The 14,031-nt window shown below is 44.1% G+C and overlaps 1 protein-coding gene across 1 annotated transcript in view; it reads right to left on the reverse strand.

Moving 5' to 3' along the window:
• robo2 (roundabout, axon guidance receptor, homolog 2 (Drosophila)) overlaps nt 1-14,031 on the reverse strand; it is a 322,763-nt gene that overhangs the window by 21,280 nt on the left and 287,452 nt on the right. The window contains exons 18-24 of the mRNA XM_059332190.1: nt 11,315-11,439; nt 11,045-11,216; nt 9,838-10,026; nt 8,896-8,922; nt 5,986-6,028; nt 1,742-1,869; nt 605-877 (exon numbers count right to left, since the gene is read on the reverse strand). Of these exons, the coding sequence (XP_059188173.1) occupies nt 605-877; nt 1,742-1,869; nt 5,986-6,028; nt 8,896-8,922; nt 9,838-10,026; nt 11,045-11,216; nt 11,315-11,439 (957 nt within the window). The remainder of the gene's footprint in view (nt 1-604; nt 878-1,741; nt 1,870-5,985; nt 6,029-8,895; nt 8,923-9,837; nt 10,027-11,044; nt 11,217-11,314; nt 11,440-14,031) is intronic.

The following is a 14,031-nucleotide window of genomic DNA, read 5'->3' on the forward strand; positions in this document are numbered from 1 at the left end:
AACCTATAATTAATCTGTTTTAGACTGTTGGAAAATGAGATCATAAATATGCATTAGAATACAGCCGAGGAATACTCATTACACCTAAAGTATGAAACCCCACTCGGCTTTAAAAAATCCTGCATCAAATCCACGGTAATTAATTTGGATTATTTTCTTAAACATTAGTCAGGCTAAAATGGATTGGCAATTACTCTGAAACTGAAGGAGGAGTGGTACTATCATGAAAACCCAGCAAGAAAATGGATGGATGACTTAACTGCACTACTCCTTCATGAGATGTTTATTCAACCTTGGAGAGTAACCAAGATGATGTCTGTTGGGGAAAATGACTCTTTTTAAGACAACCTCCCTCTAGCCACAGTGGGTTTACTGTAGGAAGGCTTCAGAGGCTTTGGTGGAAAAGCTGAAAATCCAAATGGCCGTCTTGTTACAACTGTAAATGTGCAGCTTGTGATCTGGGTAATTCACTTTGTTTTGATGTCCCATGATAAGAATAATCTTTGGGGAATGCTTTTCTATAAACACTTTCTGAACCTCACACAAGAGGGCAAAAACGCCTCAAGAAATCACTGTTCGCACACTAATGCTCAGTGTAGCTTACTGTTGTTGCAGGAGTTCTTGTCGGGCAGGGAGTACCCCAGGTTGGCCATCTCCTGCTTGGCCTGGAGTGAGGCCTTCCACTGGGCCTCGGGCAGGTCCACAGCCAGCTCGTGGATGCTGCTGGAGTGGAGAATCTGGGTGGTGGCATAGGGAGTGGCCTGGGATGTTTGGCCAGGGCTGTTGTAGTTGGCTTTGGTGGTGAAGTCGATGCTGCTGTAGATGGCTCCATCAGAGAGCATGGTGCCTGTCTTATCCCCTTGCCCAGTGGGGAGATCTGGAAAAAAAGGTGGGGAATTTATAGGCTAGCTGTCCTCTAAAGCAAGCTCAGCTGTATCCCTGGAGTATTTAAATAAAGACTTGTCTGTTTTTTTATAGCTTCCTCTGTACATTAGGCTTTGAGTGACCTGGGATTCAAGTGCATGTGGTCTTGGAGTGTGCTTTCAGGTCAGCTCACATCTTAGGACACAGCACTTAACAGTCTCATCCCATTAAAAAACTCATCCCAGTTAGGTGTCCCGTTTACATCTCCACATGTGTGGATATCTCACTCCCCTCCCCTCTCTGTTCATGGACATGAGGGATAAAGCTGCTGCTTTGCATGTGTGTGTGATGACAGAGGAAGGAAGGGAGGGAGGGAGGGAAGGAAGGAGGGAGAGAGAGAAAGCTAGGGAAACAGCAAGCAGACTCTTTCCATGGCGCATGGTTTGCATGCCCAGTGAAGGGGAGATGATGTAGAGCCATGGCGGAAGTGTCCGCATCTGCGCCAGTCAAGCTGCTCTGTCCTTCACGACTGGCTGCTCAAGACCATCCTTTCAAACACACACCCACCCCCTGCTCCTCTGCCTCCTCTGCCCATCTCTCCTCTCACATTCTCTTGCTCTGAGGTATGGGCTATGACACCAGGCTGGACTATTTGCCATTACTCAGCCTGGTGGCAGTGGAGGCCCTGCTGTTAATGCTCTAGCTGTCCTCTGATGTGATAGATAAATAAATATATACCCTCATGCAATATGCATATATGTATACATCTTGCATGCATATATGTACATGATAAACAACAGAGATGAAGGCAGCTTATCATGTTTCATCTCTTATGGTCTCTTTATTAAAGCACCCGGGGCAGCACCAAGGCACTCACCTCCTCGGCCAAAGTTACTCAGGTCATTGGGTCCCCCGGAGCTGCTGTTGACAGGCAGGCTGGTGGCTGGCCAAGAGTCCGCTAACCAGGGGTAGCCTGGGTCACTTGCATTCAGCAGGCCTGGCCGACTAGGCAGAAACACAGGATGAAAAACTAGATTAAACATAGGCTGTGAAATGACATTAATATCAGAGTTTTTAGTACAAAAACATCAATAATTACTTATTATGCATGGTTTATTTCTGCATTATGTTACTGGATTGTGAAACAAACAATAAAAAACATGACAGCAATCAGCAGCGAGACAATGTGAAGACAAAAAAAAATTAAACATATGTTTAAATGTTAGTCACTGCACAATAATGTGTGTTTGCGCGAGATAAGCTTGCTATAAGCCTCTGAAGCTAATGAAACACTTCTGAGATAGGGTGAAATACTGTACGGATACATTTCGCATCCCACAAAGTTGGAATTCCTTCAGGCAAACACAGCCCTTTATCTCTCTGTTTCTCCTGCTGTGTCTTTGTCACATTGGTTGAGTTATTAATGCAAAAGCACACTGTGGGGACACTAATGCATGCATTTGCTCTCTGCACACATGTGCAGCAGTGCACGCTGACACCCACATGTAAACGTTTCCTTATTCATTAATATCTTGCACATTCTGCTGTGTTTTCCCATCAACCCCTTGTGGTGATGTCCAGACAGTCTAAATCTTATTTGATGAGACGTCAAAGCTTGGCCCTAGCCCCACCATGATGCCCCCGACCCACTTGTGGGATGCCTGCATATGAGAGAGGGCAGCTCCATTTAACAGGTGTTGTGTCCCTCCTGAGGGGGTGAAAACCATAAAAAGCAGCCATTAAGACTTTAACCTGTCATGGGTGACTGCTGGGAGGCCATTAGGGCCACTTTACTGTACAATCACGTCTGAGGCTCGTTACCATGGATAACACAGATGGAGTTAAATGAGAATGAGAGGATGAGTTAAATGCCTCTGTTTACGTGTCACTTCATTGATAAATCATAACCCACTTTTTTCCTTTGACTTTGCACTGAAATTGATTTAAATGCAAGAAAAAATTAAGGATATATAATTACTGATTTAGAAATGAAGCAAAAAAACACATTCTTTCAGACAAAACACCCTCAACAAAAATATCATAGTATTTTGCTGCATCTTTTATTCACTTTTCCCTGAGAAATCACACCCCGCAATGGTCCGACAAGCACCGCATGTGATGAAGCGGATGACATATCCTTCTCAGATACACAGCACACCCCGCTGTCAGTGCCCGGCAGTGCTGTATGTAGCAGACTGCAGATACACATGTGCGCTCTGAGAAGCTGCGGAGCACCGTAGTTAGCAGCCTGGCTGCCTGATGGGGCTTTTTGTCTCAGCTCCAGTGGGGTGACGTGTAGGCTCTGAGGGACTGGGAGAGAGTCAAGCCCTGAGGACAAGGGCAGGTAATGGGCGTGCTGCAGTCAGTCTCTCCCTCAGCCACAGGTTCTAATGAGAAGAGCTGTTCCACAGAGGGGGGAGTCCAGATGAACTGCAGCCCTGGCAAGCTAAGAGCCCTTGCTGTGGTTCCTGAATGCCAAAACAGGCCCTCGGGGGAGACAAGTCATTCAAATTGATGGTTGTGCATCAGACACATGCACTTTTATAGGGTAATACATCTCTCCCCGTCCTTCTACCTCTGTTTCTGGCTGCCATGTTCCCCCACCGCCATCATTCTCTCTTGCCATACCATCTTTCCCTCACCCTATTTTCTTTTATTTCCCCCTCATATACCACCACCTCCTCTTTCTATCCCCTGTCTCTTGAGCGCTTAGCATCCTTCTCACTAAAAAAATCCAAGTGTCTGAAAAAGAAGAAGACATTGTTCTCTTTTGTTGACTCCAGCAAAACTGCAACACAAATGCACACAATCTAAAGTAAAAGACCATGCCTTTGTCTTGTTATTGTCTCACTTGTCCTGTGTGCTCCAGCAAGTTCACCCCGCCCCACCCCACCCCCACCCCACTAAAGGAAGACCATTTAAAAAGACAAGGAGCTGACAGTGGAAATGGCTGCATCGTCCTTGTATTTATCACACAGTAGTATTCCTGCTAAGGATAATTACAATAAGACAGATTTCTGCTGGAGATATTTGTTATATAAATATATATGTCTGTGTGTGTGTGTATGTGTGTGTGTAGGTTGGGTTATGGGGAGTGAGTGGGGGGTGGACACCGGGTCATACATCTAATGAAAAGTCAACACCTAACTTTTAATCCCTGCCCAATCTAGGATGGATGGCAACCTTGGCAGACAAAATTTGATTTGGAGCGTTTCCTCTTCCTGAAAGACATTCCAGTTACTTGTGATGGGTAGGAAGCCATAAATAGTGCCTTCGAAGCCTGACACTGAGCTTCCCATAAATAAGCCAAGTGAGAGATATTAATTCCAAAGCAACTTCATAAATCAGCTGTTTATGGTCTCACAGAGTAGTGAATGGAATTTGGATTAAAAGTCTAGACATTAGCTAACACTTAGAGCAATGGGAAACACAGATTACTTTCTAGATTAACTCTCAGGGAACATGCTGTCATTTAGCATTCAGATCCTGGGATGTAAAGGAATCTCCATAGCAACAGTGTTAGTGAAGCCTGTTCACTGCAATGCTCAGCCCACTCTCCCTGCCTATAGGAGTGAATCTGCTTTACTAAAATATTGATCAGTGCCGAGATAGGAAGTTATTACTACCTCCTAATTACCATCTCCCTATTGGCAGGGGGATAAGGAATGAGCCCTTATTGGCTTTTATCAATTTCAATTGAGCAGCCAAAGTCAAATCGTCCAGGTCTACCAATCTGCAGCCTATTCATCTTCCATGAATCATTTATTTTGTGATCGATTAAATGTAATTGTTCAGTCAGGGCAATTTGGCAGGAGCCAATGAGAAACTGGAAACAGACGCAGCTTCATTTGCTATTGTCTAATTAATGCAATAAACATCTCATGTAACAAATGAACACATTTTCCTCTGGTACTCTGCTTCACATTCTCACTCTCAGGGCAGATGGGAAAGTTGCAACATCTGGGATTTGATGGCACTAGAGTGACTAACGGATCAGAGGCTCGCGTTCCAGGCTGCATCCTATTCCAGTGTTGTGAAAATTGTGGCAGTCGCTGCTACTGACTAAAGATATGACAAATATAGAGCACCAGAAATACAGACATTTCAAATCCCATTCGCTGGAGTGAGAATCAGAACCACTTATGTGGAAAATTGAAGGAAAAACACTACAGCAGAAAGTAGATGAGAAAAAGCATGGCAAGTGGCGTGGCTAATTCATTGAGAGCATGCCGGCAGCTCACAGAACAATATAGGCAAAATTGTCCATTGTGGCATGCAGTCATATTCACACAGTAAGGGAAAAAAAGAAGCATAAATATAAAAATACTGCAACTAGACTGCAGAAGAGACACATTCCCAAAAGCCCAGAGACACACGGGGTCAGCTTTAGTTGGCAATCTCCCGCTGAGTGTTTGAGATCTGGAGGCTTTACCTAGTCAGGTGTGATAAGCAGTAGATAGACAGAAGCCCGGGATTCTCAAGGGACTCTCTTGAATACCCACAAAGGCTCAGTAACTGGTGTCATTGAGATGTGCCCTATTCTCTGTAGCCCCTCTCTCTCTCACTAACACACACTGAAATAGAGCAGGCTGTATGGGGGTGCAAGTGGGGTACCTCCACACACCTCTCCCCTGGGTAATTATTTTTACATTATTACATGTGCTCAGATCCCAGCCGCCCACGCAAGGTGACAGGCAAATTTATCACTCCAGAGGGCTTCTGGGTTGCCTGTAGCCAGCAGCGGAAGATAAATGACAAAATAAAAGCACTCTCTGCTTAAATTGTTTCTGTTAATTCTGTTGAGGAGATTTATGAGTTCATCTATCGATGCATGAACGGAGATGTGGTAGAAATGTATATTTGCGCGCCGGTTTGCATGGCAGGCACACAAACAAGTATTGGTTATCTATCAATCTATCAGTCATTTATCAGTGTTAAAATCAAAAGCGGCTTGCTGTAGACATAATGCATGACCGTGAAGGAAAGGTTGTGTTAAGACATGTAAAGCGTAGGAGAGAAAGAATGAAATAATAATGATGGAAGGGCGTTTTATTTATTTGGATGCGATGTTTCACTTAAATACTGATTGCCGCTGTTTTGTTTATCAAGTGTGACACTCACCTTCCATTGCTCATCAGACCACCATCGACTCTCTGGAATGTCACTAAAATCAGAAAAGAGAGAAAAAAAGACAAAGCCAAATATTAAGTTTTTCTAGTATAATACAGAGCAATCAACCAGGATTGTTTTTTTTTCATGATCATGATAAGATACATTGTCTTTTCAGTGTTGTCCGGTTTGTCCTTGTGCTTCAACAGCTACATATTCATCTGTTCTTTTCTTACACCGCTAGATAGTTGATGGATCCACTAAGGGATCCCTCTGCGTGCAATGCCTTTCATGAAAATTAAAAAAAGTGCAATGATGAGAATTGCATATTGCTTTGCTTTGCTTTGCATAAGTGGAGACGTCATGTGCTCCTCAAGGACAAGATGCCTGATGAGAGGAAAAACTCATTTCATCTTTCTTATTTTGCTGCTGAGTTATTATCAGATTTGTGATTAAATCTCAGCCAAAAAATGATTAGAAAAGGCAGAGGGCTCATTAATCACGTTGAGTTTTCTATCTCCAAGGGTGGAGGCTGAGTTACTGATCCTTCGGCTAGCAGGGCTCCCCAGAAGCCATGCATGTGGCCTGTTCTATTACAGTGATCTATAGATAACAAGGGCCGCTCTTTGTCAGCGGCTAGTAAAACTCCATGGCTCAAAGTGAGAGACGGCTGTGAAGGATCCATTTCATCTCTGTTCAACGACCATGATGACAAAGCAGCATCGAGAGTTCTAAGCATGTAAGAACTTCAATGGATCACAAGAAAACACAGAAAAGCAGCAAGAGTTTTGGAAATCACCTCATACCGACAAGGGGGGGGAAGAGAGGTGGGGAAAAAGAGAGCTGGTTTACTCGACAGAGAGGAGAGCTGTTAGTAATTTGGCTCATTTGTTCCACAGATGGAGATAAAAGAGAGAAGGAGGCTGAACATTCCTCCTCTCTTTTCTGTTTCATTCAGGTTGATTCCACAACAAGCCCAAGCATGGGTGAGAGAGGGGGCTTTTCTGTGGGTGACGTAGTAAAACAGATGACAGGGAGAGGAAACTACCACAATGGATTACAGAGGCTGCTAACAGGACTTTTTAATGCATCATCAACATTACCTAAGCTTACTTAATCCAATTTCTCTCATGAACAGAATTTTAGGATTTTAAACAAGAGAATTTAAAACTTGTCTAGTATGTATGTTTATAGTTGATATCCTGAATTAAGGAGCTGAATAGCAGCAAGTGGAATTAAAATACTTACAAAGGTTTTACCTCGATAAAACCAACATTGCATGTCTGCCTGAGTAAAATATAGCTCAAGACAGAGTTGGCATGCCTTATACAGTCATAGCTAAAGCCATTTCTCTTTGTTCCACCACGAACAAACTTGCATTAGAGAATTCTCTGTCGTTTGAGAGAGGACTGACAGGAGAAGGAGGTGGAGGCGAGGGGAGGCTGTGCAGCGGGAAGGCCTCTGAAGTCCCTATCTGTTCTCAGGCACATTTCTGGGCTGCTGTGGAATACTTTTATGTTAGCCAGAGTGACACGGCAACATAGCTGTGCTTCTCGCCTCCGTCTTCCAGATAAGCACTTTCTCCAATATGAATACAGATTAATCCCCTTTAATAAGCATTAAGGGGGGGTGGACATAATCAGCGTATAAAAATTCCATCAAATCTCCTTCCTGCTGGACGTGCGCTTCAACAGTGTAGTGATTTACCTCTCCTGCACTGACAGCTTTACGAGGCTGAGACAGGACACTCTCGATACATCAACTAATTGTCAATACAGAGAAGAGCAGCACTGTAAGACTCTTCAGGCACACTCTGGCTTGTGTTCTAAATATCACCTCAGTCTAACTCTATAATCTCTGCTGTATTTGACCTTGTTTTGTGCTTGCCACTCAAAACTCTTTTAGTGAAATAACCTGCCTCGTCTGTGGCTTCTCTGAGGTGTGTCTCCAATTTAATATGAGACAACTTTCACCAACATATTAATGCGTTCCATAATCTGTTGTTACAGCTGCTGAGGAAAGGCCAGACTAAATTGGGTTTTGGGCTGTAGGCTCCACAGGGACCACGTAGCTACAAATATACTTTACAAAAAAAATAGTTAAGGTTGTCAGTAAAGAAATGAAACAGAGGGCAGGGCAATGTGCTGACCCCTGACTCACTGCACCTGTGCTATCAGGTACACAGCCACCATACAGTACAAAGACCTTTAGGCATAATTCATATTAATCTGCCCAGTGTGTTTGATAGGCTGTCCACTCTATCCACAGATAGGTGCAAGATTTATACAGTGTTGGTACCACTCAGGCTTAATTTGAAAGACATTATAACTGTTACATCCACCAAAATGGCTCTTGATAATTTAGATAAGGTAGCTAATTATAGAAAGTCACATTGGGGGCCGGGGGGGGGGGGGGGGGGGTTGTCACAAGTAAGGAACAGAAAAATTAAACAGGAGGAAAAGGGGAAAAAAATTAAAGACACCACCCAGCTGCCTAATTGACACCTATGGAGAACAGATATTTAATTGCAACACGATCCAGGTCTTAAAAAGAAAACAAAGATGAAAAAGATTATTGGAAGAAGAGGAAAATGGGCGGTCTCACCCTTCACCACAAGAAAAAAAAAGATACACAAGACAGGATGAAACTTTCAATCAATAACGGTAGCCACAGACACAAACACAATAAGGCTGTACGTTTGGCAGGAATAAAGGCTTGAGTTTGCAGGGCTCTGATCATGGCCAATAAGAAATCAAGATTTCTAAATTTTCTTCTCTGGTTTGATAAACTTCATGCTTATGAAGCATTGGATTTGTATTAGCCATGACCATCAGTCTGACAATCCAAGCATATATACTATAAGCGGGCAGGAGATGAGTCTGCGTTGAGGTGGGGTGAGGAGACGGGACAAATGAACAGTACCTGCAGGGGTGAAGGTGAAGGACTGAACTGCAAAACAAGAAGACAGAGAAGTTGTGTGTTAAAAGCCTGCAGAGATAAGCGGTGCTTTAGGGATATCTGCACACTGGGGACGGGGTAAAGCCGAGAGGTGCTGAGGGTCAGAGATTGTGAGACCACATGGTCACCCAGTGTGCAGAGCGACAGCCAGGAAAGCAGCCAGCTCAGAGGCCACAGAGGTGCAGAGACAGTGGCACAAACAAAAGAAAACACACAAACACAAAAATGTAACAAACAGAAATGAAGAGCAAACCAATTTGACCAGCTAATAGCAGCTGTCTATGTACATACTCATGCTTAAAAATAATAAGAAAAATGGCTGAATAGATCTTGAATTTTTGCTTCTAAATATACAAGAACTAATGTAGGAATATTGTGTTGCACTGACTGCAACACTAATGTGTCAGTTCATTACCATTTTCTGCTCTCTAATTAAATCTTGCACCCTTGGCAGTGTATGTGGACTTGGTGGTTGCTAGTATTGACTGGGGGTCATTCACTAAGATGTCAGGGTCAGTGTGTGGGAGGAGAGCTGGACAAACTCCAGACTCAGTGACCAGCAGAGAGTCCAGTCTGCCCACTCAGCTCGACCACCCTGGGCTATTAACCAACACCGTGGGAGGATTTGCCAAAAACTGTGGCCCTCTGGAAATGATTCACGCTGACATCTGTCTCCCTGTTGAGCTTTAACACCGTAGCAATCTCAGCCTCAGTGCTAGCAACCTCTACAATCTTTCATCCAAACTGTACTTATTGAGACTGGAATAAGATAGGATAGTATTAAAATAGTCTTGTTTTGACAGAGAGGAATAAATGAATGTTACATTTTTCAGTGTTCGCTAATGCATGAGAGCAGAATGTCATGTAAATGTGCATAGGTGACTATGAGACTATGATCAGTCTAACCTGCGTAGTTGCTCAGGCCCTTCCTCTTCTTTCTCCTCCAGTACAGCCAGATGCTGAAGCCCATGAGGATGACCCAGCAGGCCCCTCCGATACCAGCGATAAAGGCAGGCTGTTTCACCACATCAGTGATCTGTTCTGTGATGCTGTTGTTCCGGTTTCCATGTATAATCACATCCCGGAATTCCTTACCTGAGGGCACGGGGATAAACAGACAACATTAATGTGAAGCTGGGTGGATAGCTAGTACAGAAAAACAAGACATAACAATACTGTTTTGCATGTTTTGCTGCTTCAAGGTTAAATTTATCACAATCGCCCCTGCTGCACTGAAGGGGCTGAAAGTGTTCCACTTTTCCACTGAGCAGATATATCACATATAGCTACATGAAGGAAGGGTTAGGCCTAGATTAAGTTCAAAGGAGGTAGGTCTGATGCATTTCAGCTGAGATATTGACCAAAGGAGGAGGACACGGATATAAAGGATGTGCAGCGAAATATAATGTACAGACTGAAAAAGACAAAGCCTAAAAGCTTATAACAAACCCCCAGGTGAGAAGGTTGTTTGCTTAGCTCAGCTCCTAATTCACTCTATTGCCGGTAAAACACACCATGTGTAATAAGAGGAAAGGATCCCGGTCCGTATTGATCTCCAATCGCAGCTCACCCTGACTAGTCAGCTTGACACCATTTCTTGGAGCACGGTTAGACTCAGAGCACAAACATGTTCCCACACACTGACAGGAACACACCCTCATAAAACGCACATATCATATGTGACTATGTGCAAAGCTGCACAAATTCTCTTCATCTTTTATATTTCTGTGTAACCACATGAACACACACCCATTCGCACATCCACAAACACACAAGATATTATAACTGCAAGCTTGAGGCTCAGCTCTCGGAGATGGATTATGTGAGTGACACTGGGGAAATAAGAACATGCTACAGGCCAAGCCATCAGTTATGGGTCAAATCAGGCACAATCTGCCTCAGCTCCACATAAATCATATGTGGTCAGGCAACACGTCAAAATAGTAGTACTTTAACAATATTATCCATTTGGGAACTCCTAGAGTTTAATGAAAACATTCACACTCTTGCTAAAATCATCCACTAAGACTGAAATACAATCTTCTTTGTGGCCACTGATGTTGACATAAGGAAAACTCAAGAGTTGTAAATGCTTTTTATCAATCAATCTTACCGATTATAATAGACTGAGGTTCACTCTTGACTCCAACTCCTGCACTTGTGCTGGCCGCCACCTCCACCCGGTACACCACTCCCACCTGCAGCCCGCCCACCACCACTGAGCGTATGGCTGCGTCCACTGTCTTATTTACATGGAAGCGCGTCTCATTTCCGAGACACCAGATCTAAAGCAGAAAGGGGATTAAAAAAAGAGAGGGACAGTTGATTCCACTTGGCTTTGCATAAGTTAAATGAGAATCCACGCTGACTCGCTGACACAGACCTTGTATTCTTGGATGATGCCGTTCTGGTGGTCTGGTGGTGGGGGGTCCCAGGAGATGCTAATGGAAGTGCTGTTCTGGTTTCCCACAGTCAGAACTGTTACCTGCTGAGGAGGGGCACTGGGAGCTGAAAGACGAGGCACAAAATGAGCAGGTCAGCAGTCAAATGCACCATTCTGCAGTTCATGCAGCAGAAGAGTATTTAATCCTTAGAAGCAACAATACTGGAATACACAGCAGTACTGTACATCTGAATATATTTGAACAGTAGCTCATAAATATTTACGCACAAGTGCACATACACAAAAAAAGACTCACACATACAGACACCCATACACACACATGCTTTTCCAAGGAATTTTATTCTTCAGGGATGGCACAGGTGGCTGAAGGCTGTCAAGATGTCTCATTAGAGGGGGATTTACATGAAGACCAGGGCAGGTCTGACATGGCTATAGCCAATCTTTTACGTTTCACTATGATTTAATATCTCATCCTGTGCTCCAGCCTGGTGGATTTGCACAGACAATACTGGTATTGATTTGTGGAATGACGGCCTGGCACAGTCAGGCAAGTGCGCTCAGTCAAGCTAAGACTCCAGCACTGACTGAGCCAGGGTGGCATGCAGGTCAACGAGCTTATAGGATGAAGCGCAGACGAGAAGGAAATATGAAAAAAATACATTTCAAGGGAGGGAAACAAGGTCTCAGTAAACATATTGACTGATTCCATCGATCAGCCAGATGAAACTAAAGCCAGTAGGTAAGGATCAGAGGCAAGCTTCAGATCGAGGCACATCTAAATGAATTGGCTCTATCCACAGGCAGACAGAGAGTGGATAGAAACAAGACAAGTCCAAGCTTTCATAAACCTCACTCTGTTGTTATTCTGATGGCCACAATCTTCTGACCCCACAAGGGGTAACAGAGGAAAAATAAATAACAGTTGGCCCAACTGGAAATAACGTTTTAAAAATAATGTTTTCTCATTTCCGCAGATGCTGGCAGGGGAGCGGCACCACAGCAGAATACTGACAGGTCAATTACTCGTGGGCTGCCTCTCCCTCACCTCGCCTCCATCCAAAATGGCACGTGTCACCCTGTAAATCTGTGCTCATCCCTCAGCGCGATTGGCCACACCGGCCCCCAGAGAGCCAGGAGGCCCTGGCACGGTGGAAGATGAATGGGTCCAATGATGAACCCAACACCTTGGCCAGATTAGAAACAATCTACCAAGGGAGCATCTGATCAACCATCATGCTTAGGGCTCTCCAATGCGGCATTACATCCAGGTGACAAAGTGCTAGATGGGTATGTGGCAGCAATCAGAGACAATGTCGTTCAAAGTTAATGTTATGAATGATTTAGCAGCTTATTATCATGCATATTTGTACTAAACAATACACATTTTTCAATAGAGGCCCCGGAGGCTGTCCTAATAGAGCCATTAGCAGAATGATGTATGGCAGGCAGGAATGTGACCCTGTCTCTCACGTACACATAGTGCTGTGCTGCATGATGAAGAAATACAAACATATCATATTCAAAGCCAATAGCTAATGTAAAGCAGTTAGTGGTGTGGGAGGAAACCCGTGCACCTTCTCCACTGATATCCATCAAAGGGGATGAAGATTTGTCGCAGAAAAATTAACATTTATACAAACATTACAGATTTCCTTTCCCCCTAAATAAGCATTATTTTGCATAAAGATGGGCCCTCCTAGACAATCATTCAGTGGGAATCAGATGGCAACAAGAGTTCATTTATCAGCCATGACATGACTGTCCAGATGGAGAGTGAGAGAATGTGTGAAAAAGGAGGAGGGAGACTACAAAGATGGACACAGCACGGAGACGTTGATCATACTGTAACCCTGCATCCGCCTGAACCTGCTCTGGGGATTCTCTAATTGTGTTAGCTAATGGACAACCTAAGTTTTAATCACTCTCTGACCAAGATTTCTCTATTTATCTTGCTGCCCTTCTTAGTAGTCCCAGGGTCTCTGAGGAGCCTAGAGCTGTGTGTTTGACGGTGTATCAGCTATGACCAGGCAGAGCAGCGGGGTTGTGACAGAAATAGAAAGTGGTTGAACTCTCTGAGGGGACTGTGATGCAGATAGAGCAGAAGCAGGGAGTGTTATCAGCATTGGTAATAGCTGGGACATGTAGGTTCTGGAGGCCTTCGGGATAGGTGGCGTGCCGGCATGTATGTTTTTTCTGTATGTGTGTGTACGTGTGAGAGTGTGTGTTGGGGACAGCTGTAATGTGATGGCAGTTCCACTACAGCAGTGCGTGCACTGGCTGGCCACAGGAGATATGGTCCCTCTGAGGAAGGGAAAATAAATGGGCCTGTCACATGGACAGGATGTGAACTGTCTCCTATACATGCAGGCCTAAATATGTTGTGGCAAGATGGGCTTTGTCTCCACTATATGGAGTCTGTATTTGTCTCTTTGTGCTGCTGTACGCATGTATTGTGTGTCTTTACTTCAGATCACATCATAATTTAATTTCAGTTACTAGACTCGAAGGCTGAAGCGATGCTTGTTCAATGCTGTTGGATGCATTTCTGTTTTGGCATTGGTCAAAATGGTAAATTCATCCAAACACAGACCTGTGTGTGTGTGTGTGATATTGTGCCACACTGCTCTGTGGCCTTGTCAGAGTCTGTATGAATCAAGCTTTGGGCGACAGATCATCTTCGCAGGAGGAAGTGTGTG

Source organism: Centropristis striata, chromosome 4 (assembly GCF_030273125.1).
Source record: "Centropristis striata isolate RG_2023a ecotype Rhode Island chromosome 4, C.striata_1.0, whole genome shotgun sequence".
Taxonomy (NCBI): domain Eukaryota; kingdom Metazoa; phylum Chordata; class Actinopteri; order Perciformes; family Serranidae; genus Centropristis; species Centropristis striata.